The 18,410-nt window shown below is 38.2% G+C and overlaps 1 protein-coding gene across 9 annotated transcripts in view; it reads right to left on the bottom strand.

Annotated features, from left to right (window-relative positions):
• XRCC4 (X-ray repair cross complementing 4) overlaps positions 1 to 18,410 on the bottom strand; it is a 297,890-nt gene that overhangs the window by 118,601 nt on the left and 160,879 nt on the right. For all 9 annotated transcript variants that reach the window (XM_073344413.1, XM_073344408.1, XM_073344407.1 and 6 more), the window contains exons 5-6: positions 14,621 to 14,773; positions 13,746 to 13,852 (exon numbers count right to left, since the gene is read on the bottom strand). In XM_073344413.1, the coding sequence (XP_073200514.1) occupies positions 13,746 to 13,852; positions 14,621 to 14,773 (260 nt within the window). The remainder of the gene's footprint in view (positions 1 to 13,745; positions 13,853 to 14,620; positions 14,774 to 18,410) is intronic.

The raw sequence follows: 18,410 nt of genomic DNA, 5'->3' as shown, positions 1-18,410 counted from the left end.
TTTGGACCAAACAGCAATGTTTAAATAAGTGTTATGATGACGGTTGATGCACAACAAGCAGCATAAACCACACTTTATAGTGCAAAGATAAGCAGGTGATTTTGCCAAATGCCATAAACTGCTGAGCTCTGTTTAGCACTGTGCAAAAACGTAAAATAAACTATTATACATTAAAAGAAAAGGAGGACTTGTGGCACCTTAGAGACTAACCAATTTATTTGAGCATAAGCTTTCGTGAGCTACAGCTCACTTCATCGGATGCATCCGAAGAAGTGAGCTCCGATGAAGTGAGCTGTAGCTCATGAAAGGTTATGCTCAAATAAATTGGATAGTCTCTAAGGTGCCACAAGTCCTCCTGTTCTTTTTGCGAATACAGACTAACATGGCTGCTACTCTGAAACCTGTTATACATTGTTACTATGTTATGCCAATGAAAGCAGAGTCAATTAATTACTATAAACATTTGACATTAAAATAATATGCTTTAACTTTTTTGAACACACTGGCAAGTAAAATGATTGTCAAAAAAGCTTCTAGTTCCTATTGTACTTCCAATTCTTCTGTTTCAAATAGACTAAAACCACATGCCAGGTAGTACATTGTCTTACCAATATTTCTAGGCTAAAGAACTAAGATAATAGTAATCTCACAGTTAAAATTGCTGTTTCTTTGCTTTCTGCTTGTGGAAAAAGTACTTTCATTAATAAAACTAACAGACTATTTGTATTTGATGGTGCAATAAAATAGTTTTCCTCGGCTACAGAAAAGTAGGATTTGAATGAGATAAATTAGACTCTCATTAGTGGAGCTCTGTGTTACAGGCTGCCTGAAGGTACTTCCCTTTTCAATCCCTGATAATAGCGCAAATTAGATTCGCTGATATAATTTTACGTGCGCTCCTTTAAATGGCGACTAGTTGCTTCATTAACATTTTGTTTGGCTGTCACTTATGCTGATCGGTGATGCAAGAAACTAGCATCTCAGGTCACACGGAGGTGTTCCAGGTCTTCCCCTTTGTGTTGGCAGTGACACATTTCTTTCAAAACACCTTCTGGGAAATGACTTGAGGTTTTTATTATACAATTCTTAAAGAGAAAAATAAAAGCTTCAAAGGTATTTCTTACCATCAGAATTAGGAAGTTCTTTTTTAAAATTAAGAGCCACATAGCAATACTTTTATACATTGATATAAATGGGAGTGATAAAGTTACAAGTGAAGTGCTTGGTTAATGAAACACATTTTATAAAAACTATGTAAAATAACTGAAGGTTTTATAGATAATTGAAGAAGTTAATATTTGAAGAGGTGTATTGGGAATTCAACTGTTTTTAACAGGGAATAACTGTCAATTTTTATTTATTCATATTTTACATCTTGGCATTGCTTGGTTTAGTTTTTATGCTTAAAAACCTTAATTAGTTAAGCTTTTTTCTTGATATATGAAAGGAACTGAATACATAAAGATACAAAATTTTGAGGAATAAGTAGCCCCAGTACTGCAATATACTCTTCTGCTAGAATAATTTAAGGTTGAAATGGGTTACGTAGGTTGTTTAGACTAATCTGACAACTATATAACTGTTAAAGGGAGCTATTCTTTCATTGGGAAATATTTATTTTACTGTTATTAGAAAATATTCTTATCTTGGAGACACGATAGTTGAGAAATATACATATTACACTCCGAAGTACTAACATATGTAAACGTATATGCCAATTTCTCCCATTTTATTTATATTATGCCCCATGTAATCTTGAGTGCAGTTGATAGACACTGTCTCTCTCTAAAGGGCTTGTCCTGCATTCCTTGAAACCCAAAACTCCCTGGCCAAATTAAAAACAAAACAAAACAGGTACCTAAAGTCACTCCTTATATAGGCACCTCAATAACTGATGAGATTTTCAAAAGTTTTGGGTATCCAACAGCTCACTTAGGTGCCCAACTCTATGTACCTAATTTTTTTTTAAAATCATAGTCCCAGAGATCAGAGTAGCAGCCGTGTTAGTCTGTATTCGCAAAAAGAAAAGTAGTACTTGTGGCACCTTAGAGACTAACGAATTTATTTGAGCATAAGCTTTCATGAGCTACAGCTGCATCCGATGAAGCTCACAAAAGCTTATGCTCAAATAAATTTGTTAGTCTCTAAGGTGCCACAAGTACTGCTTTTCTTAGTCCCAGAGATGTGTCACTGAGTGTTTTGAGTGTCTGAGGAATACAGAATTAAGTCTGAGGGTTTTAGCATCTTGGTTAATCCCAGGTGAGCTAAATCAATCTAATAACTCCTATCTGCAAAAAAAAAGAAAAAAACATTTATTAATTTATAATTTTGAATTGAGTAGGGAAAGTGCAGAAAGATGTCTGTAATCATACTTTGCCTTATACCCATCATTCTTCAAGCACACCTAGGTTCTCAATTTCTAAAGCAGTACTTAGCAATGGTCAGGATGTACAGACCTATATTATCATTATGTCTGACCATATATATGCCAAATGGAGACTTAATTCATCCTTAGTGAAAGATATCCAATTTCTAGAATATATATTATCAAATACCAGGGAATGTTTTGTGATAAATCCAAACTGCCTTTCCACATGTAATTTGTGAAGCTTGGAATCTCATGAATTAACTCTTAGCTATTAATAGAGGCTTTGGACTTGTCACATTGAATATGTGATACTTGAATGAAATAAACAGAACAGAGAAGTAACCATGTATAAATAGGTTTTTGCAACAAAGGGATCCTTTTTTTCCCTCAATATCATGTACCTTTGATTCTATTTCTCTTTTTGATTTTAAAAAGCAGAATGTGGAGTTTATGATGCTTTTGGTTTGGCTTTGTGTCTTTTCTTCCTTTTAATTTATACAGTAAGGCAACGCGCGAATACTAATAAAGCCGCTGCTGCCAACTCCAGTTTTGAAAAGTGCTTCCTTCTTGTAAAGTTACATATCAGTAGATGTTTTTCAAAAGATTTGTTATACGGAAATATAACATGTGATTGCCTGGTACAAAGGTTTTTGAAGAAACAGTTTCTCCTTGGAGCACTTCTGTATATTAGTCAGAAATGCACACCTTAAATATGTCTTATTTACCTTTAGAAACAACTAGGAAATAGCTAGGAGTTTGTATAATAGAAGATGAATTTAGAATGACTTTTACAGAGCAGCAATTTTTGTTGTTATTTATTGCTGTTGGACTGTTTTATTTTAGAACCCCTTTTTCCATCTTTGTTTTACAAAGCTTTGATACCCAACCTCGAGTGTGTGCATGTCATGTTATGCAGATCTAGGGAAAGTGCCCTGTGGAGAGCTTTTCATCATGAAGCTGAAAGAGAGCTTCCAGGCTTTCCAGCATGAAGCTCACTGTGCCGGTTTTTCAAAGATAGAAATTGTCTGGTAATGGCAGTTACCAGTGCAGCTTGGCATCATGCCAAACCATTCCTGTGGATTTTTTTCATCACTGAGGACTGACATTAATTAAAGCTTCCTTTTAAAAAATTTAATTTATCTACTTCAGTACTTCACTGTCAACATCTTTCATACTGATGTACATGCTGCTTCTTTGAGGATAAAAACTAATAATCCTTGGGACAAAGAGGGAACTAATTTTATGAGAGAACCTATCATCATGGATGAGAATTTAAATTCAAAAATAGTAAAATGAGCTAAACAGTAAATAGTTGAAGCACATTAATGGATTTTGGGTGTAAGTCAAACCCAAGTGAAGATAAGGGAACATTTCCATTGACTTCTGTGGACTTTGGATCAAGCCCTTAGTATACAACAATTTTCTTTATTATTATTATTGTATGTATTATGGGGCTTTTGAGTTCATATACATTTGAATGAAGTTTTATATATATTGCCTATAGTGCATCACAATACCAACATTTTTCTTTATCGTCATGTTTCTATTATTCTTATTTTTAAAGGGCTTCTACAGCAAATGAACTATAAAAATTGTACTACACTACTTGAGTTAGAAAGAGTGAAACAGATATTTTGAATAAATCACCTTCTTTCAGATTTCCTACTCATGCACTACATTAGGGAAGATCACAGAATAAACTGACAAATTCAAAAATTCCTATTAATCCTTTGTAGCTCAAAACTTTACAGTTTTGCTTTGCAATTATTGCAATAAGGTAGAAAAAGATAGCAAAACACTTTTCTTTCTTTTTCATTTTTGCATAACTTGCAATCAGACTTTCATCTACCCCAAATCTATGCACAAAGAGGCATAAACTTTCTAGGGTAGTACAATTTGGATATTCATTAAAATAGTCACTAAATTCAAAATTTGAACTACAAATTAGGCGTATACTTCATTTCCCTCCTCAGCTTCTTTCAACTGGCCAGAAGTAAGATACCTATTCCTCTTCCCTATTTTAAGCACTGATCAAAATTCATTAGAAAAAAAATCTCCCAAACACTTTTAATTTACTTGACTCAGTAGTAATGCTTGGCATTTATATGGTGTTTCCAACATCCAAAGCACTGTATGAATATTAACTAATAAACCCTCACAACATCCCTGTCAGGTAGGTGGATAAGTATTATACCTTTTTACACATCGGGAAACACACGGAAAGATGGAGTCACTTGTCCAAGGCCAATACAAATACATAGTAAAAGATTAGTAGAACTCAGGACCTCCTGACTTCTAACCCCATACTCTACTCTCAAGCCACCTTATCTGATTCTTTTCTGATCTATTAGCCCCAATGTACAACCCTTCCAAAATTGACAAAAGGGCTTGATTGAACATGACCTTATAGATCAGTTCAAGGAGAGTGTTCTATGCATAAAATATGGTATGTAAGGAAGCACAAAGATGTTTGTTGGATGAGCAGGTAAACTGGTATCAAGGATCAGAAGATCTTGTTTGGAAGAATGACTCAGAGAACCCAAAGTCTGGCCTGGAAGTCCTTTACTTTGTGAGATAAATCGGGATAAAAACAAGTGGAAAATACTCATTTCCACAGTCCTCTATCTGAAACAGACTATACCACAAGAGTCATGACAGAGTGCATGCAAAGCATTAACTCTGAAATCTAAAAAGACACCATATCAAGGATTCATGTTAAAAATCATTGTTTTTAAATTTGCAATCAGTTGCAGGCATTATGTTCTTCCACCAAACTATAGTTGAGTGTGCTGCTCTTCAAAATCTTCCCAGATTTCTAGTCTGTGAAATCTAGTCTGGCTTTGTTGATTGCATCTCATATGCAGCCTTCTTCAACAGCTGAAAACAAAGGCGTTATCCAGTTGCTCAGGATTATAGCACCTTGCGATCAGCTCTTCTCAGCAACTCTCTAACTCAAGAACTGATTCTTCCCATTGATGAAAGGATACTCCTGCAAGTGCTAATTCTGAAAAAAACTAGAGCTGCTCCCTCCTTCCTTGGAACATGAATCTTGTTCAAGAGTTAACGGTTTTTCAGATCCAAGGTTTTGGTTCAGACCCAGGTCTACTATAAAACAGCCCACTTGGACCAGCACTAGCGCTCAGGAGACACACAGTGGGTCGGTACATTTTCAGTTCAAAATTGTTTGTGAAGTATGACTGACAGCTAGGTCTTTCTGGCTTTATTCTTCCAGGTCACTCTCAAATAGAGTCAACTAGTGCCTAGAAGAGCCATTAGCACTGTTTGTGCATGTGATATGATAAAGGAAAAGGAAAGCTACTGACATAATCTTCCTTCACCCTCCTAAAAACAAAGTTATATTGCTTCTTTATTTGAACTGCTCTTTTATTGTATTTTCATCTTAAAATAGGCAAAATTAAACGTATTCATGGAAGTACATCAGGGTTGGGCGTTAGAATCCAGTGAGTTCATGTTTTTTTCCAAATACAAATGTAAGTGAATGTAAAAATAGATACTGAAATAGAATCTCGGCAACTAGTGCTTTATTAATACACCTGATCCCATAATTTGCATACAAAAATCAATGGCCTCTCCCCAATTTTCTGAAATGTAACAGGGCAGTGCTGTAGTGAAATGCTGGGTCATCACAACAACGTACTAAGCTTTAGAAAAAAAACTACAGAACATTCGCTAATACGAACCAGTGTAGTCACAACTAAACTACAGTTGTTAAATAAAATGCATGTTGTGATTCGCTATTTTGGTTATTTGCTTATTCATAAAATTCAGTAATCCACAATGGTTCTTTCAGTCATCTCTGCAAATTATTGATGTTCTAGTAGATTTATTCAACAGACTGCAATAGCTCATTCAGAGATTAGGACTTTCAATTATACCACAATGTTAATATCAATATAATAAGGAATGTGCAAAAGAAGTGACAGGTGTATGCAGAGTAGGCTGTTTTCAAATGTTAATATAGCTATTCTAGATTAACCCCTTCCCTAATGCAACATTTGGAACAATAGGATTGTGAAAAGAAAATAACAAGTTTGTGAAAGCAGCACTGTGTCTGCATTTTGAATCAAAGACCTGGTGTACTACGCAGATGGGAAGCAGTTTTACAAATGTAAACCCAAAGTGCCTGCAAAATGTCAGGTTACAGAAGAAAGTAGATTTTCACTACAATTTAAGGGAAATGCATCTAAAATCATAAAAGCAAAAATCTGATTTGTTTCATTTAAAACAAAGAAAAGAAAAGAAAGGACAAAACAATTACAATTACATCTTTTTTTTGGGGGGGATGGGAAGGCATTTCAGCTTGAAATGAATTAAAGTGCCCAAGTTCTAAACTCCTTAAAACAGGCTTTAAGAGAGAAGCCCTGACAGACTGCATTTTAACCGCAGCAGCACAGTTGGGTGCTGTTATAATAGACATTTTTTTAATAACTTGGATCAAAGCTTAAGAGCCAGCAGCATCAAGCCACTAGTGGCTTGGACTACACAAGAGAACTAATTAAATGTAAAGGGCCATAGCCTCAAAAAGGCACAACATGTAATCCCCCAAATGGGAACCTGAGTGAGAGGGCTGAAAACATTTGCACTTCACAACACTGCAAAATGGCAAGAGGCTCGCTATTATTTATTCTGGGCATTAGACTAAGTTTCTTACAACACCTCCCAATGTGTGCTCATAAGCAAATTCTATAGAAATGTACAGGTGTGGAAAATATGAGGATTCAGTGGATACAGGCTCTTTCCATAGAGCTGGCTGTTTGCTGCAGAATAGAAGCTTCCATTTAAACATAATTGTAAACCCTGCTCAGAATGTGGAGCAGTTACTCCCATAAGTAGTTTCTCTGATTTCAGTGGTTCCCCAAGGTGAGTAAGGGGTTCGCAATCCAGACCAAAAAAAAAATTTAGCCCGTCTAGTGATGGAGATTGTGTTTACACTATAAATCAGTGCACTATTGTTTCGTTTCCTCCACAGCCAGCTAAATAGGATAGCACCATCACAGATCTGAACCTCCCCTTTCCGTTCAAAGGAGCATCACTTCAAAGGAGTACCTGGCAAGTGGAGAGCGTGGAACAATGTTATGTTGTGCTCTGAATTGTCCATGTCTAGAAGGTGGACTACGGCACCAGGGGTATGTGTACCCCTTGGGGTACGCAGACCTCTTCCAGGGGTACATCAACTCATCTAGATATTTACCTAGTTTTACAACAGGCTACATGAAAAGCACGAGGGAAGTGAGTACAGACTAAAATTTCATAAAGAAAAGGACTTGTTTATACTTCTCTAAATACTATATACTGAAATGTAAGTACAATATTTATATTCCAATTGATTTATTTTATAATGTATAGTAAGAATGAGAAAGTCACCAATTTTTCAGTACAGCATGCTGTGACACTTTATGACTGATTTTATAAGCAAGTAGTTTTTAAGTGAGGTGAAACTTGGGGGTACACAAGACAAATCAGACTCCTGAAAGGGGTACAGTAGTTTGGAAAGGTTGAGAGCCCACTGGAAAGGGCTGCAGCATCCTTGTGGGCCTACACAGTTAGTCTCTGGTAGAGTGTATGATAATAGTACAACCTGAAGTTGATCACTGTGATCAATACACTTGGTCCTAATCAGAGAACAAGCATAGTCTCTTGGCAAGCCAAAGATGGGGAAAAAAGCTTTTTTTTTTTTTTTTTTTTTTTAACGACTATTGCTATCTACTAGGAGCACTAATGAGTGCAAAAAGACGCTGAGACTATATCACCTTGTTGATCGTAAGTAAGGCTGTGAGTTTGTCATGGAGCTCACGGAAGTCACAGATTCTGTGACTTCTGCAGCAGCTGGTGCGCCTGGCCTGAGGGCAGCTCAGGCAGGCCCTGCACCAGCCGCACCGGCCGCTGCTGGGGCAATCTCAGGCCACTGTGCCCCACCGCCCAGCAGCAGCAGAGCTTGGGTGTGGGGGGACAGGGGATTGGGGTACGGAACAGGGTGAGGCAGACTCTGGGAAGCGCTTACCCAGGGGGCTCCCTGGAAGCGGCGATATCCCCCTCACTCAGCTCCTAGGCAGAGGTGTGGCCGGGCAGCTCTGCATGCTGCCTCTGCTCAGAGTGCCAGCTTCACAGCTTCCATTGCTCGGTAACCCAAACTCTGCTGCTGCTGGGAGGGGGAAGTGCGGAGCCAGGTAGGGAGCCTGCTGGCCCCGCCAACATCCCCCACCAGCACCAGCGGGGGTCCCAGGCCACGCGCCACCACCCAGCCCCCTCCCCCAAGTTTTAGTCAGGGGTATATAGTAAAAGTCGTGGACAGGTTACGGGCTGTGAATTTTTGTTTACTGCCCGTGACCTGTCCATGACTTTTACTAAAAATATCCATGACTAAAATGTAGCTTTAGTCATAAGTCCTTTAGAGGACAGAGTCTGAAATATAGCCAACAGCTTAAAGTGTTTCCTTTTTCCAACCAACATCTCTTTTAGTTTACCTTGGCTGAGTTTGCACCATCCATGTACTTACATGTTATTATTATTTACTATTTTCATTACCGTGCACTTAGGAACCCTAGTCATGGACCCCATTGTGCTCGGTGCTGTACAAACAGAACCAAAAGGTGGTCCCTGTTAGGATATAGATATTCAGGCCTGTCTGCAAAGGCCTGTATTTTAAGAATTTAGGTGTATTCTTATCACTTGGCTAGTTCCAGAGGTATAAAAGAAAGAATCAAAACCACTGTCTGCCAGTGTAAGGGCCTTCTCTTACTGTGACAGTTTGTGGCCATGTGCTTAGGCTCAGGCCTTTGGCTAAGCACCAGAGGCAGCCATAAGCTGGGAAGCGAACAGTCACATCCTCACATTCCAAACTAGTCACATTGAAATAAGGTGCTATTGGGCTGTTAGGCACTATCAGGACCGGATTGTATTCCTATCACCTCCAGAGAAAGGGAAGTGCCTAGAAAATGTAAAAGGAAACTTAGTTTGATAGCATCCTGTCTGGCAAGAACTCACTTATCAATAGCCTGGATGTGAAATCCTCACTTCTGTGTTGTCTTGTCATTGTAGTTTCCACTTTGCTATTGTTTGTCTGTATAATCTCTGTCTGGTTCTGTGATTGTTCCTGTCTGCTGTATAATTAATTTTGCTGGGTGTAAACTAATTAAGGTGGTGGGATATAATTGGTTACATAATCATGTTACAATATGTTAGGATTGGTTAGTTAAATTTCAGGAAAATGATTGGTTAAGGTATAGCTAAGCAGAACTCAAGTTTTACTATATAATCTGTAGTCAATGAGGAAGTGACTGGGTGTGGGGGTGGGGGTGGGCATGTGGGTGTGGGAAATGGGAGCAGGGAATGGGGGTAAGAAAATTGGAATCATGTTTTGCCAGAGGGGGAAATGGGAACAGGGAATGGGAGTAAGGAAGTTGGAATCATGTTTGGCTAAGGGCAGGAATGGGAACAGGGACACAGGTGTAAGGCTCTGTGGTGTCAGAGCTGGGAAGGAGGATACTAAGGAAGGAAACTGGAATCATGCTTGCTAGAAGTTCACCCCAATAAACATCGAATTGTTTGCACCTTTGGACTTCGGGTATTGTTGCTCTCTGTTCATGTGAGAAGGACCAGGGAAGTAAGTGGGTGAAGGAATAAGCCCTCTAACAGTCCCTATCCCAAAGATCTTACAATCTAAGTATCAGACAAGAGATGGATAGACAGACTGATGGGGGAATACCAGGGAACAATGAGACAACACTGGTCAGCATCATAGGCAGTGGTCTCAGCTTACCAGCAGCCTTAGCACTGGGTAAGTAAGGTGCCAGATTCTCATTGCATTCACTGATACCTAATAGCTTTGTGAGCAATAACAGTGAAAGTGACCACAATATTGTAAATTTCTCTTGGGAGCAGTTGGAATTCTATGCACTTCAGAAACAGCAAGTAAAACAGAAATTCATTCTTCCACTGCTGGAGTGCTTTGCAATGGAAGGGGAGACTTAAGTCTTTTTCTCCTTCACAGGTGGAGCATTTTGGAGTAGCACCACAGTGAAATTTGCAAGACACTGGTCTGTGTAATACAACTGCTTCTCAAAAGCTATTGAACCCTTATGAAACTGATGATCTTCTTCTCATTTTCTGTCTGCTACATTCACCAACTCCCCAGGTACATTTCCCACTCACCAGGGACAAATGGGTGGATATATTTTTACAGGTCTTGTTTAGCAAGTAACATAGAATATTTTATGAAGCTATACTTCTCAAATATATCTGATATTTCTTTGTTTGTCTTATATTAATATTCCTTCTAATCCAACTGTAACTGTCACTTTTTTTAAACACAAAGTATTAACGTAATGGTGTGCAAATTTGAGGAAAAACATTTGGATATTTCTGTTGATGCTGGCCAGGAGCCATGAATTAGGCACTGCAGTTATAAAATATTCTATAGATCATACAGGCTTGCACTGTCCAATATTTTTATTGCAAACAATGGAAAGACCTAAATTTCTACAGGTTATCAAACTGTTGCATAGAAGGGACCCTGACAAAAACCTCACTTGAATTTGTGCACAATCAATACATCTTATATTTTGTGGAAAATACAAGAGCTTGTTTTATTCTGTGATTCTACGTTACCCATGCAATGTTAAATTGCAGATCTAAATGGGAGGAAAATGTAAATAAATAAATAATTGAACAGGATGTAGTAGAGAGACAGAGAGCCTGGAGCACTGGGCCTGGTGCAAAACCTGGTGCCTAAACCACAGGCTGTGAGCCAAAGTCAGGCCACATATTAAAGCAAATGCTTACAAGATCACCGTCCGATACATAAACTTAGCAAAGTTGCCTCTAGCATTGCTAAAATACAGGTGTTCCTAAGAAATACTAGGCACTAGATATTTACATAAATATATTTCAGAAGGCTAGTACAGATACACCCCAATCTGGTACAAGATAAGATGGTTTGACAGAATAATGAATAGGGATGTTTTGTCCAAGATATCAGGACAAGGTACAAGAGAAAGTAACAAACAAATGCCATGAAATATGTAAGGTGCTACGTAACTTGTTTATCCCAGTTGTTTGTCTCAGTCTGTAAATGACAGTGTACCTTGCCTTAACCCTTTGTGTGGCCGAGTGGACAGCAGAAACTACCACTGCTGACTGTGCCGCTCCTTGCCATGGGGCACTCATGGGTGAATGTACTTGTACAAGTTGTGCAAGTCGCTAGGACTGTGCCTTGAGGGCAATAAACCTGGCTGAGTCCCTTTGTCACTGAACCGTGCCTGTGGTCTTTCCCTCGGAGTAACATCGAGGTCTGCTGAATTAGCAGTCTGTGCTCTCTGCTAGTGCTGATAACACAAGAGCTCCAAGGACAGAAGCACTAAGCAGCTGTAACAGCTTAGGAGCCTTGACAGTGTTGCAACAACAACATTCCTCCCCAACTACACAGGAAACATAAAAGCAATGTTATTAAAAAAAAATCGTAGGTGTTGTTTGCTCCAAGGAGTGAGTGCTACAAGGAGAAGCTAATACAGTCTGGGACGGAATCATCTTTTAGGCCTAAGGTCTGTGGAGCCTGAAGGTGGACTGTGTGCATCTTCCCCTTCTCTCCCCAAACCTCATCCCTGAACCACTCACCTCCTCCCCAAGGTTCATTCAGTCCCCACCCATCCCCCAGCATCGATCCTTGGAAAGGTGAACAGGCCTGAGTAGGGCACTGGGAAAGGAGAGCAGTACTGCAGAGGCATATGTACACTTCTTCCTTGTGGGAAGGGAAGACTATTTTATGGAGGAAACCTGTTGTGCCCAGAACCAGGAAGTATTATCTGGCCCCAACTTCACTACATGTTTAGTGCCACAGAGTTAACATTACTATAAAAAACTTGATTTTTTAAACACATTACTTTGGAACAGTTTGTCTGTTACCTGAACATCACGTTCATGTTATTTTCTCTGATAGTCACAGAAAGCAATTCTGAACATATCTGACTCTCACAGGCAAGTGGAGTAAACATGTTTCATAGCTAAAAGATTATGCACGTGCTTTTCTCCCTACAAATTCAGGCATCAAGTTCAGTCTCTCATGCTAGGCAGTTAAAGGAAATGCTACACAGATGTCTGTCATAAAAATGCTATCTAGCAGCTTAATTATTACTGGATCTAGCAAAAAGTTGATAATTGAAGTTATCCCTTCTTCGTGCCATTTTACTAAATGGAGTATTTCTCAAGACATTGTTTGTGCCACTGATGAAATACAGATTGAAAGCAAAGAATTATCAACTAAACAGATACTTTACCACTACCAGTTTGTCAACAGAAAATTATTTCTTTGGACAGTGTCTGCACTTCACATTCTTTCTTCACTTAAATGCATGCTACAAGGCTGGCTACTTTCTAAATCTATTACCTATGTCAATTGTGTTAGAAGGTCTTCAACAAACCCATACACTCGCACTACAGAGTTGGAGACTAATTACACTATGGTGCTGAGAACCTCAGCTCCCACTGAAGACAACAAGCATGTCAGTTATCTGCTTATATCTTTCTTTGATTATCTTACCCTATATTAGAGATAAATGGCTCAGGTGAGAGAAACCATACAAAATCAATAATCCTGAAGGGGAATCCTTAAGTATGTGGTAGCTGTCAGTGTAAGGCAGTTTTTATGCCCTGACAGCATTCCCTCTACAGAGATTTGCATTTGACACACCAAGCTGAAAATTCGTATGATGTGAAGTTTTATAGAGTGTATTGTGAAATGGGCAATCCCTATACGATGTACTCCCACTTCTCCAGTCTTAGGCGGATTAATCAACTTAATTTTCACACTCAACTACCTGCGGCTAAGAACATCCCAGTAAATTTCAATGAATTCTGCTGGATGTTATAAAAATAGTTTTGCTCCATTTGTGCACTACAAAAATAGAGCAAAAAACTCTCCTGATTGCAGTTAAAGCCTTTTTTTTTTTTTTTTTTTTTTACTACAGACTATGAACTGTCAACAATTACATTTTAAATCCCAGCAATCTTTACGTGTACATAATGATTCCTGGAACTTAAAATGTAATTGTTGACAGTTCACATACTGTAAAAAAGGTTCAGATACTGTAAAATGGCTATTGGTTATGCAAAGTATGTAATTTGTCATTTCATAAACAATGACATTTCCTTCATTTACGCTACATGTTTTTTAATACTTCCTTTAATTTGAAATGTCAGCATTATACTCTGCTTCAATAGAGGGCTTTTTTTTAAATGCTTGTAAATTGGCTTGTCACAAAGCAATTTGTCAGGTAGTGTTTTGTCCTCATTATAGTTTATTCATGTAACATAACTGGCCTGCTCGCAATATCGCCAATGAGAACAACATATTCTGTCTTACCTGATGCTAATGTAGAAGGCTGTGTTAAATTTTCACATTCCTCATCTGTGCTGCCATCATAATCTCTTTCTCTTTCAACAGCAGTTTGGACTGTAGCCATACTATCCCTAGAACAACAGAAAGGTAATTTTCCATCTGTTAGCTGCTATTTCTACAGCACTTTACAGACAGAGGTCAATACTAGGTCCCTATCCTGAAGACTTCACAACTTAGATAAACAAACTAGATAGATAATGTCCTAAAAGGAAGTGGGGTCAGACCAGATTAAAACAATGTCATTGATTTAACGTGTGTCTCTTGGCAGTTCCATGATTTTTTTTTTGTTTGGATTTTTTTTTTCTAAGTAAATGTTATTTGCTTCTTAAGTAAATATTTCCAATCACCTCACTATTAACACTTCTTTCAGGAGGAAAGGCATTTTGGAAGAAGAGAGTTTTTAAGAGGCACTTGAGGAACTAGTGAAGGCAGGTTGGAATGGGTCTAGGGATCAATTGTACTCTGACACAAAACACTATCCATTTCCACCCCCTGCTCCCCACCCAAGAAATAATTTGAAATATTTCAGGAAACATTTACAGTTAAGTAAATCTCTGTATTCAATTTTAATTAAACACCTTTCATTGAAGCCATACCACTCAAACTTAGCCCTGGTCAGTGCTTAGATAAGAGACATTCAGTGACACCTCAGGTAGTGGCTAATTTACTCTTCCTTTTGAGTCTGTATTTAACAAAGCACCTCATAACATATTATGATTTATTAATTGTTATTACATTGAAATAATGATTACACTACCATCTATTAAAACTTAGTAAATACAAATGAAACCTATGTATGTGTCAGGCACAACAAATAACTTGAGCAAATTAACAAATACCTTGCATGTGTTGTATCCTCTGCAGGTTCCTGAGCTTCTTTTAACAACTTTTGTAAATTTCTTATCTTTGCTTTCTTTTCATTGAGCACAAGAATAAATCTTTTGTAAAGATCTGCCTCCAGTTCTTCTTTAGCTTCCACACATTTTTCCAGCCTAAAATATAACAATAGTTAATATCTTCACATTTTACTAACAATGTTCTATAGTAATACCAGCCCTCCTAAAATATAATTAGGAAGAGAGGTACATAGGAATTGCCATTATGGATCACACCAACTGTCCATCAAGTCCAGCGTTTTGTCCCCAGAAAGGTCAATAGAAGCTGCTTCAGAGGAACATGAAAAAAGTCCTACAGGAGGCAGTTATATAATAATCTGCCCATAGGGAAAGTTTCTCCCTAACCCGTTTCTTAGAGGTTAGCTTATGTGTATACTATACAGACAGCTACATGTTAGATATCAGAGTTATTTAGATTCAATGGTGAATTCAGCATAGCATGTATAATTTAGAAGGATACACTTACTGAGATTATAAATAGAGAGTTATGGTCAAATTCCATGGGCCCAAAATTTAAGCCTATTCATTCTGATTTGCATTTGTAATGTATATTTATATACAGGAAAAAAACAAGCCCTCCAAATGTGTTGAAACTATCTTAAAATTCCAGCTGATGTTCCTGGCAACTCATGCAAAACCACTTAATTTTTATCAGGATTCCAGAAGCAGGTGTGTATGGTACATGAACATTTGCCCACTTATTGTCCCTTTCATCCTCTGAAGTCTTTGTTCCTCTGGTGCAGCAGGATATTGAAACTGATTCAGCAGAATCACTGAAGCAGGATTTGTGACAATTTCAATTTCCTACTGGCATACAAACAACTACAATGCTAACAAACCCTAAGTTGTGCTGTTTGTTTTATTTGAGTTGTACAGCGAGACAGCTGAGATTTTTAAGACACTCGCAGCCCTAATTCTGGAGAGTAAATGACTTTTTTTCTGTATCTAATGTAAACTACTTTTTAGAGGGATACCTAATTCTATATGTAAAAATCTTAAGAGTTCTGCTGAATGACATCTTGGAATAGGGTCAACCTCAAGTTTTTATACGATATCTAAATATAAGGGGGTTAGTTTGTTTTGGTTTTTAAATAAAAAATGGATTGACCTTAAATTTCAACCAAGAATCTAAAATCAACAAAATAAATAGTGTATAAATAAATATATAGTGTCCAGTAAATAAGGAATGGGGCCACAATATGAATAAAAAAGTCCTGCGCATTGAATGAAGCAGAGGTCCTGTGAAAAACATGGTAATCTAACAGGCAACTTTAATGCTGGTATTTCCTAGTTTTTTAGTTCTTGACTTTGCAACCTTAAGTGTTTTTAATGTAGATTTGTGTGTGTAATATATAAATAAATATACAAGCTAGTAATGATCTTACTGCTCATTGCAGACTTCAGAACATAGCCATGGTAGGTAAAATAATAAAGCAAATGATGATTAAATACCACAAATGTATGGACAATATCAGAACAATGTCAGAGATGGTTCAGGTGTCCTTAATCCTGCTTTTGGGGAGTGGGGGGCGGAGGCTGGACTAGATGGACTCTTGAGATCCCTCCCAGACCTACATTTCTATGATTCTATCTTCCATTGGACTGATATATAAGAGAGTTGTGATGAAGAGGCTGATTCTGGAAGACATGCCATTTTTCACAGTTAGAACATTCAAAAGCATTGTTCAAAAATTTGTGGGTTTTTATTCAATAGCTATTGAAAAACTACCGGTAAGTTATAAAAATGGAAGTGTCAACACTGTAATAGCATTATTTTTTTCAATGTGTATTTAAAACAAGTATTGGTTATTTCATCATTTTTATATGAAATGCCTATAAAATGAAAAAGACAAAAGAAAGGAATCTTATGAAGTATTAACTTAGTCTGCTGTGACATGCTTTTGGGATATGTTTGATAGTTGATAAATAATTCATCTAATTTAAATGCAAATCATGCTGAACATCATTACCATATAGATCGGTTCAATAATTCTTAAAAGAAACATCATATGTACTAATCAACTACCAGGAGACTTTCCATCTATAAATGGGAATTTTAACCGTTTAATGGAACAATATATACCAAAATGTTAAAGCACAGTACAAAGAGTCACAAGCCCTAGCAGTGACATCTTTATCCAGTTTTGGGGTGGATGGAGAGTGCCAAAACCCACTACCTGATTAAATAAAGATTCAGCATAAAAGCAAGATGGTTTAAAATGCCAAGCAAAATTAATCCTTGGTGTAATATCATTGACTTCAACAGGGTTGAAATTAACCATTATCTCCATTTACATATATGAACTGCATATACAAGTGTAGGTTTCAGAGTAACAGCCGTGTTAGTCTGTATTCGCAAAAAGAAAAGGAGTACTTGTGGTACCTTAGAGACTAACCAATTTATCTGAGCATAAGCTTTCGTGAGCTACAGCTCACTTCATCGGATGCATACTATGAAAAGTGTAGAAGATCTTTTTATACACACAAGGCATGAAAAAATACCTCCCTCCACCCCACTCTCCTGTTGGTAATAGCTATTTCTAAAGTGATCACTCTCCTTACAATGTGTATAATAATCAAGGTGGGCCATTTCCAGCACAAATCCAGGGTTTAACAAGAACGTCTGGGGGGGGGGGGGGGGAGGGTTAGGAAAAAACAAGGGGAAATAGGCTTGAATAGAGACTGGGAGTGGCTAAGTCATTATGCAAGGTAACCTAAGTTAATTGTATCCAATTTGCAAATGAATTCCAATTCAACAGTCTCTCGCTGGAGTCTGGATTTGAAGTTTTTTTGCTGTAATATCGCAACTTTCATGTCTGTAATCGCGTGACCAGAGAGATTGAAGTGTTCTCCGACTGGTTTATGAATGTTATAATTCTTGACATCTGATTTGTGTCCATTTATTCTTTTACATAGAGACTGTCCAGTTTGACCAATGTACATGGCAGAGGGGCATTGCTGGCACATGATGGCATATATCACATTGGTGGATGTGCAGGTGAATGAGCCTCTGATAGTGTGGCTGATGTTATTAGGCCCTGTGATGGTGTCCCCTGAATAGATATGTGGGCAAAGCTGGCAACGGGCTTTGTTGCAAGGATAGGTTCCTGGGTTAGTGGTTCTGTTGTGTGGTATGTGGTTGCTGGTGAGTATTTGCTTCAGGTTGGGGGGCTGTCTGTAGGCAAGGACTGGCCTGTCTCCCAAGATTTGTGAGAGTGTTGGGTCATCCTTCAGGATAGGTTGTAGATCCTTAATAATGCATTGGAGGGGTTTTAGTTGGGGGCTGAAGGTGACGGCTAGTGGCGTTCTGTTATTTTCTTTGTTAGGCCTGTCCTGTAGTAGGTGACTTCTGGGAACTCTTCTGGCTCTATCAATCTGTTTCTTCACTTCTGCAGGTGGGTATTGTAGTTGTAAGAATGCTTGATAGAGATCTTGTAGGTGTTTGTCTCTGTCTGGGGGGTTGAGCAAATGCGGTTGTATCGCAGAGCTTGGCTGTAGACAATGGATCGTGTGGTGTGGTCAGGGTGAAAGCTGGAGGCATGTAGGTAGGAATAGCGGTCAGTAGGTTTCCGGTATAGGGTGGTGTTTAAGTGACCATCGTTTATTAGCACTGTAGTGTCCAGGAAGTGGATCTCTTGTGTGGACTGGACCAGGCTGAGGTTGATGGTGGGATGGAAATTGTTGAAATCATGGTGGAATTCCTCAAGGGCTTCTTTTCCATGGGTCCAGGTGA

Source organism: Lepidochelys kempii, chromosome 5, assembly GCF_965140265.1.
Source record: "Lepidochelys kempii isolate rLepKem1 chromosome 5, rLepKem1.hap2, whole genome shotgun sequence".
NCBI classification, from domain to species: domain Eukaryota; kingdom Metazoa; phylum Chordata; order Testudines; family Cheloniidae; genus Lepidochelys; species Lepidochelys kempii.
Note: the sequence above shows the minus strand (reverse complement) of the source record. Positions and strands in the feature narration are given on the sequence as shown.